The sequence below is a fragment of the Oncorhynchus tshawytscha genome, linkage group LG04 (assembly GCF_018296145.1).
Source record: "Oncorhynchus tshawytscha isolate Ot180627B linkage group LG04, Otsh_v2.0, whole genome shotgun sequence".
NCBI lineage: Eukaryota > Metazoa > Chordata > Actinopteri > Salmoniformes > Salmonidae > Oncorhynchus > Oncorhynchus tshawytscha.
The window spans coordinates 8,174,651-8,183,644 of record NC_056432.1 but is presented as its reverse complement, the minus strand read 5'-3'; the positions used below and the strand labels follow the sequence as shown (position 1 = coordinate 8,183,644).

The 8,994-nt window shown below is 49.0% G+C and overlaps 1 protein-coding gene across 1 annotated transcript in view; it reads left to right on the top strand.

Annotated features, from left to right (window-relative positions):
- si:dkey-215k6.1 (transmembrane protein 132C) overlaps nt 1-6,476 on the top strand; it is a 465,782-nt gene extending 459,306 nt beyond the window's left edge. Inside the window, exons 8-9 of the mRNA XM_042320275.1 lie at nt 1,745-1,930; nt 5,171-6,476. Coding sequence (XP_042176209.1) covers nt 1,745-1,930; nt 5,171-6,391 — 1,407 coding nt within the window. The 3' untranslated portion in view covers nt 6,392-6,476. The remainder of the gene's footprint in view (nt 1-1,744; nt 1,931-5,170) is intronic.
- The last annotated feature ends 2,518 nt before the right edge of the window (nt 6,477-8,994 follow it).

The window sequence follows — 8,994 nt, the reverse complement described above, 5'->3', positions numbered from 1 at the left end:
TGAATCACACTGGTTGAATCACACTGGTTGAATCACACTGGTTGAATCGTGGAATAGACGTGGAATTGATGTCTATGCCCAGTGAGAAGTGTGTTTAAGGAGGTAGCTGGGGGAGTGTAACAGTTTCTGGAAACATCTGGGTGTGTGTCACACCCATCCAGCCAGGGACCGGAGCCTCAAACATCCACGCAGCACGGAAATCCCACAGATGGCTCTCTAACACCAATATAATTGAAACTCCAAAGACTTGGGATGGGAATTTCTACTGAGTTGTCCCTCGTTGCTGGCTATAAGCCGTCAGGACTCTTCAGATTTTTTGATGTTTCAATTTCTCCTTCTCCCTCTCCCACTACCTCCTCTCTCTCTTTCTCGCTCACACGGAGAGAGAAGTCCCAGTGGTGTCAATCAACAAGGGGCGGCCTGCCGTGGTGGTGAGGGGAATCAGCTTGACTCTGACATGTTTGTTCCCCGATATCTTTTTACACCAATCACATTCAGCTGTCTTCTGGCGCACAGCAATTTTGTTAAATGCTGTTCCTAATCTCTGGTCCCTGTCTATTCTTTAGGCTAAATTGTCTTGATTGAATGTTGACATGTTTAAGTATACAGTATGGCTGGTGAGTGTGAGACAGACAGGAAGTGGCCGCTGAAGTATATGAACCCCCTGCAGTCTGAATAGAACCCCCTGCAACCTGAATATAACCCCTGCAGTCTGAATAGAACCCCTGCAGTCTGAATAGAACCCCTGCCGTATGAAGAGAACCCCTGCAGCCTGAATAGAACCCCTGCAGCCTGAATAGAACCCCCTGCAGCCTGAAGAGAACCCCTGCAGCCTGAAAAGAACCCCTGCAGCCCGAAGAGAACCCCCAGTCTGAACAGAACCCCTGCAGTCTGAATAGAACCCCTGCAGTCTGAATAGAACCCCTGCAGTCTGATTAGAGCCCCTGCAGCCTGAAGAGAACCCCCTGCAGTCTGAATAGAACCCCCTGCAGCCTGAATAGAACCCCCTGCAGCCTGAAGAGAACCCCTGCAGTCTGAATAGAACCCCTGCAGTCTGAAAATAACCCCCTGCAAACTGATGAGAACTCCCTGCAGTCTGAAGAGAACCCCCTGCAGTCTGAATAGAACCCCCTGCAGTCTGAAGAGAACCCCCTGCAGCCTGAAGAGAACCCCCTGCAGTCTGAAGAGAACCCCTGCAAACTGATGAGAACTCCCTGCAGTCTGAAGAGAACCCCTGCAGTCTGAATAGAACCCCCTGCAGTCTGAAGAGAACCCCCTGCAGTCTGAATAGAACCCCCTGGAAACTGATGAGAACCCACAGTATTTCTTTGCATCATTTTTTCTACACAAAATATCATTTTGTGCTGTAGTTGTAATTTTAAAAATATATATTTTAAAGAATTTTGTACTTTATTGGACAGAGAAGAGATACTGGTAAAGCTAGACAGAGAGTTTGGGGCCGTATTCTAAACCATGCCGACACCAGCTGACTTGCTGTAGATGGGGACGCTAACCTCTTACAGTGGTATCCAAATCAAATCAAACTTTGTCACATGCGCTGAATACAAGTGTAGACCTTACTGTGAAATGCTTACTTACAAGCCCTTAACCAACAGTGCAGTTCAAGAAGAGATAAGAAAATATTTACCAAATAAATATGAAAAAAAACACAATAAATTCTAAATTTCTCTCCATGTAAAACAATATAACCAGTGTGGTTGTTTTTTGTTGTTGTGGTTGCTAGGTCCTGTCCCCTTTGTCCGACTCTATCCTGGCAGAGAAGACCTTAACGGTGAAAGATGACAAGGTGACCATCACAGACCTGGGGGTCCAGCTGGTAGCGTCTATAACCATGAACATGCAGTCAGGAAGCAACCAGGCCATCGCACTGACCACTACCGCCCAGGACCTGCTGCACAGCCCCAAACAGGTCACTACACACACACACACACTGACCACTACCGCCCAGGACCTGCTGCACAGCCCCAAACAGGTCACTACACACACACACTGACCACTACTGCCCAGGACCTGCTGCACAGCCCCAAACAGGTCACTACACACACACACTGACCACTACCGCCCAGGACCTGCTGCACAGCCCCAAACAGGTCACTACACACACACACACACTGACCACTACTGCCCAGGACCTGCTGCACAGCCCCAAACAGGTCACTACACACACACACTGACCACTACCGCCCAGGACCTGCTGCACAGCCCCAAACAGGTCACTACACACACACACACACTGACCACTACTGCCCAGGACCTGCTGCACAGCCCCAAACAGGTCACTACACACACACACACTGACCACTACCGCCCAGGACCTGCTGCACAGCCCCAAACAGGTCACTACACACACACACACTGACCACTACCGCCCAGGACCTGCTGCACAGCCCCAAACAGGTCACTACACACACACACACACTGACCACTACCGCCCAGGACCTGCTGCACAGCCCCAAACAGGTCACTACACACACACACACACACACTGACCACACTGCCCAGGACCTGCTGCACAGCCCCAAACAGGTCACTACACACACACACTGACCACTACCGCCCAGGACCTGCTGCACAGCCCCAAACAGGTCACTACACACACACACACACTGACCACTACTGCCCAGGACCTGCTGCACAGCCCCAAACAGGTCACTACACACACACACACTGACCACTACCGCCCAGGACCTGCTGCACAGCCCCAAACAGGTCACTACACACACACACACTGACCACTACCGCCCAGGACCTGCTGCACAGCCCCAAACAGGTCACTACACACACACACACACTGACCACTACCGCCCAGGACCTGCTGCACAGCCCCAAACAGGTCACTACACACACACACACACACACTGACCACTACTGCCCAGGACCTGCTGCACAGCCCCAAACAGGTCACTACACACACACACTGACCACTACCGCCCAGGACCTGCTGCACAGCCCCAAACAGGTCACTACACACACACACACACTGACCACTACCGCCCAGGACCTGCTGCACAGCCCCAAACAGGTCACTACACACACACACACACACACTGACCACTACTGCCCAGGACCTGCTGCACAGCCCCAAACAGGTCACTACACACACACACACACTGACCACTACCGCCCAGGACCTGCTGCACAGCCCCAAACAGGTCACTACGCACGCACGCACTCACGCACGCACACACTCGCACGCACGCACGCACGCACACACACACACACACACACACACACACACACACACATACACACACACATACACACACACACACACACACACACACACACACACACACACACACACAAGACAAGGAATGTCCCCACAAGGAAAAAGGCTATTTTAGGCTTAGGGTTATTGTTAGGGGTTTGGGTATAGGGTTAGGGTTAAAGTTAGGTTTAAGGGTTAGATAAAATAGGATTTTGAATGGGAATCAATGGCTTGGTCCCTACAAGGATAGTAAAACAAACATTTGTGTGTGTGTTTTAGCTCATGCATGCGTGTGTGTATGTGTGTGAATATACGTGTTCACACACACACAAACGTAACCCCTTCATACACACACACACACACTCACACACACACACACACACACACACACACACACACACACACACACACACACACACACACACACACACACACACACACACACACACACACACACACAGAGCTGGAGTCCCTTTCTATTTAGGCCCCTCTGTATGAGGTGTTTGTGAGCATACAGACTAACGAATGTTGAGGCAAGAAAAACATTGTTGTTATACTCAGAGAATGCCAAGGCCCTTTTCAATTGATCAAAAATTAAAAATACAATTTTCTCAGAGCAGGATTTGTGACTGTATATGTATACATGTAATACACAGTACTGAGCCAATAGATACAATACTACTGTATAAATACAGGGCACATACCCACTTTGTGCACAGACATACTGCACATATGCCTCAGGTTAAAGGATGAATGAATGAATTAAACATTCTCTAGTAGGTTGAAAATGTAATCCAAAATCATTTCGCTTAGACCTCAGGGCACATCTTCCAGTGAACATATCCAAGGAAAAAAATCCTTCTCAATCTATGATGCTCATGTCTCTGTAGTTTCTCTGGTGAAAACATATACCTGTACTGGGTATACTGATCTACAGTGTACTATATGCATGTGGCCTTGGGTAATTATATCTCAGGGTTTTATTTTCATTGGCAGTATATACAGTAATTGTTATTAACCTGCAGTTCCTTTTGTATTACTTAGTTTCTATTTATCTCTCTGTTATCAAGGGGGGGGGGGTAAGTTGTTGTTTCCAACATACACGCTTAATTACTTTTCTGGGATGGTTTAGTTGTAACTGATTTATTAAACAATTCTTTCTGGATTAAAAAGTAATGGAGTTTTCACTTTTATGGGTGGAAATTAATACTTTAATGAGGTGTGAGGGAAAACAAACACTTTTATATGTGGAAATTAATACTTTAATGAGGTGTGAGGGCCGACAAACACTTTTATATGTGGAAATTAATACTTTAATGAGGTGTGAGGGCCGACAAACACTTTTATATGTGGAAATTAATACTTTAATGAGGTGTGAGGGCCGACAAACACTTTTATATGTGGAAATTAATACTTTAATGAGGTGTGAGGGCCGACAAACACTTTTATATGTGGAAATTAATACTTTAATGAGGTGTGAGGGCCGACAAACACTTTTATATGTGGAAATTAATACTTTAATGAGGTGTGAGGGCCGACAAACACTTTTATATGTGGAAATTAATACTTTAATGAGGTGTGAGGGAAAACAAACACTTTTGGCTTTGCTTTGTTATAAATCACACAATTGTATAGAATATTCAACAACCCAAATTCAGTTACTTGCCAGAATATTTCCCCATGTTATTGTCAGGCCTGATAGAGGCTGAGGCCATTCATTTTTCATTGAGATTGAGATGGCTTTTAGCTGCCAAGGCCAAGAGAAAAACGAAGCCTGGGTCGTAGTGACTCACTCTGTCTTTCTCTCTCCGTCTCTCTCTTTCTGTCTCTCTCTTTCTCTCTCTCTCTCTCTCTCTCTCTCTCTCTCTCTCTCTCTCTCTCTTTCTGTCTCTCTTTTGTTTTATTTTCCTTTGGCTTCCTTTGCTTCTCCAACCCACACAGGAAGCTGTCATCAGCGCCTGGATCCAGTACAGTGACGGCTCTGTAACTCCCCTCGACATCTACGACCCCAGAGACTTCACGCTGAGCGCCACCTCCCTGGATGAGGCGGTGGTGTCCACCTATCAGGAGCAGCCACTGCGCTGGCCCGTGGTGGTGGCCGAGGGTGAGGGCCAGGGACCGCTGGTCCGAGTGGAGATGGTCATCTCCGAGACCTGCCAGAAGTCTAAGAGGAAGAGTGTCCTGGGTATGGGTGTGGGCAGCGTCAGGGTCAAGTTTGGCCAGAACGACGTGGAGCTGAGGAGCCAGGACGAGGGAGAGGGTGGGCTGGATAACAGCACCAGCGACCAGAGACAGAAGGGCCTGGAGGGAGACAAGGCTGGATCGGACAGCTGGAAGCACACCAACGCTGCTTCAGACCGTGAGGAGGGCGCCATGAGGAAGACTAGCACCACCACTAAGACCGCTGTCACCCACCGGGCTGGAGGCAACAAGCACAGCAGTGGGGGCAACAGCCGGGGGACAGGGGGCCAGAACGCCCCCGTGGACTACACCAGCTTCCCTGCCCAGGTGGACGTACCGGGAGGCGCGGAGAGCGACCTGTCTCAGACCCTCCGGGGCTTATCCGACCTGGAGATCGGCATGTACGCCCTGCTGGGGGTCTTCTGCCTGGCCATCCTGGTGTTCCTCATCAACTGTGTGAGCTTTGCCTTCCGCTACCGTCACAAGCAGCTGCCCGCGCTGGAGCAAGGCAACATGAACCACGCCCACGACTGGGTGTGGCTGGGCAACGAGGCCGACCTGCTGGAACACCACAGTGACCAGCGCCAGTCGCCGCACCAGGACGAGTGCACCACCATCATTGATCGGAGTGAGGGCTACGAGGAGAGCAAGTATCTGCTCAACGGAGGGGGTAATGTGGAGGTGCAGAGGACCTCCACCCATGGCCAGACCCTCCCCCGCTCTCTCTCGGAGCCCCGGCAGTGCGCCGGCAAGGACCCGGCAGGCAAGGCAGAGCCTCTCAACAACTCCCCCAGCGCTGCCAAGCGCAAGCGGGTTAAGTTCACTTCCTTCGCCACAGTGCTGCCTGACGATGGGGGACCCTACACTAACTCCATCCTCATTGGCAACGAGGACGATATCAAGTGGGTGTGCCAGGACATGGACCTGGGTCCATCGGCAGAGATCAGAACCTACATGGAGAGGCTACAAGACAATCTGTGAGAGAGAGAGAGAGAGAGAGAGAGAGAGAGAGAGAGAGAGAGAGAGAGAGAGAGAGAGAGAGAGAGAGAGAGAGAGAGGAGGTGGGTAGAGAGAAGAGAGAAGAGAGAGGTGGGTAGAGAGAAGATAGAGGTGGGTAGAGATATGGACAGGGAATAGGAGAGAAGGTGACCAGGAAGAGAGGACAGAGGGTCGGTATGGGGAAGGACAGGGGACAGGAGAGAAGGTGACCAGGAAGAGACGACAGAGGGTCGGTATGGGGAAGGACAGGGGATAGGAGAGAAGGTGACCAGGAAGAGACGACAGAGGGTGGGTAGAGAGTGACCAGGAAGAGACGACAGAGGGTGGGTAGAGAGTGACCAGGAAGAGACGACAGAGGCTGGGTAGAGAGTGACCAGGAAGAGACGACAGAGGCTGGGTAGATAGTGACCAGGAAGAGACGACAGAGGGTGGGTAGAGAGTGACCAGGAAGAGACGACAGAGGGTGGGTAGAGAGTGACCAGGAAGAGACGACAGAGGGTGGGTAAGGAGTGACCAGGAACAGACGACAGAGGATGGGTAGAGAGTTACCAGGAAGAGACGACAGAGGGTGGGTAGAGAGTGACCAGGAAGAGACGACAGAGGGTGGGTAGAGAAAGAATAGAACAAAGAAGGAGGAGAGGGTTGCAAATGGTTCTAGACAGTAAAGCTAGAGAGTGAAGATATATGGGCAGTGTGAATTCACAGAGAACATTAGCTCTGAGGACATATTGAACACATATGTGGCCAGACAGCAGTGCAAAGGAACAGACATGAACTACAGAGTCACATAGAATAGCCTACCATGTAAGTGATTCCAGAGTCAGAAATGGATTTATTTCATTGTAATCGTCTTTATATATTTATAACAACATTTGTTTAGGTCTGAAGTAATACACATACAAATTATATTATGTATTGTGAAATTGTTTTGCCTCGCAGACATGGCAATTAAACCTTGCATCATGGCAATTTAGAATATAATTGTCATATTTCAGAAAATGAACATGACATATGTTGGCATACTAGTCTTACACAACAGCCTGTGCTGTCAATACTCTCAATTCTCAATTGCCAGGAGATACTGTAAAGGTCATTTTTTGAACTGTGAATTTCTGGAAGTCCGTGCTCCTTCTTTTCTCTTGGGATTATGTCCTCCTACTCAGAGTAAATGCACAACAACACAGTACTATCTGGCCCTAACCCTTGAACCCTGAAGTTGTCATCATCAGCGCACACAACATGTGTGAAACAATATATTTTTAAACTATGTCACAACAACAACGACATGTATAAGAAGCCAAGTGTAGAGAGTGTGATTTGGACAGTGTGATTTGGACAGTGTGATTTGGACAGTGTGAGGACAACTCTGTGGTTTCCACAAACAACGCATTGTTCTGGAATTCTGAGTTCTAATAGGAGAGTCTTGGAAAGAAATGTTATTCCACGACTCCAAGACAAAGGTATTCACTTGCACAATGGACAGAAACTGAAAGTAGCCAATGGAGGTTGTTCTCCTGTTAGTCTAAACTAGCCTGACCCTGGCCTCTTCACCTTGTATCTGGACAGGAATGCAAAGACTGCACAACAGGCCTGGGACCTCCACAGAGCAAGACAGGGCTTTCCAAACCCTGGATGTGGATGTACGACTGAGGATGGGATCTAATGTAAACTATGTCCTGTAGGACTACAAACACCAGAGACTCTGTGGTGTTCAGTACACTACAGAACCCTAACAGGACCTGCGACAGTGGAGTGGCATGTCCGTCAGAGTACGTTGTTGTGTTTCCCCCCCATACATTTTTGTCAGGCTGTGCATTTATGAACATTGGAACATTAACCGACCCCACCCCCATGTTTCTTCCTCATTTGACAGATTCTTACGTTTGATTTTGAAAGATGTGAAAGATCTGTCCTTCCCTTCCCCTGTTGTTTAATTTATTTGATGGTCAGCAAGGGTGAGGAGAGCGAGAGAGGAGCATCAGCTCTCAGTCAGCTCAGTGAGAGAGGAACATCAGCTCAGTGAGAGAGGAGCATCAGCTCTCAGTCAGCTCAGTGAGAGATGAACATCAGCTCAATGAGAGAGGAACATCAGCTCAGTGAGAGAGGAACATCAACTCTCAGTCAGCTCAGTGAGAGAGGAGCATCAGCTCACAGTCAGCTCAGTGAGAGAGGAGTATCAGCTCTCAGTCAGCTCAGTGAGAGAGGAGCATCAGCTCTCAGTCAGCTCAGTAAGAGAGGAACATCAGCTCAATGAGAGAGGAACATCAGCTCAGTGAGAGTGGAACATCAGCTCTCAGTCAGCTCAGTGAGAGGAGCATCAGCTCTCAGTCAGCTCAGTGAGAGAGGAGCATCAGCTCTCAGTCAGCTCAGTGAGAGAGGAGCGTCAGCTCAGTGAGAGAGGAGCATCAGCTCTCAGTCAGCTCAGTGAGAGAGGAACATCAGCTCAGTGAGAGAGGAACATCAGCTCAGTGAGAGAGGAACATCAGCTCTCAGTCAGCTCAGTGAGAGAGGAACATCAGCTCTCAGTCAGCTCAGATGAACACTCACACAGAGGGAACAGTGGAAGTGCATTGTAGATTGTAAGA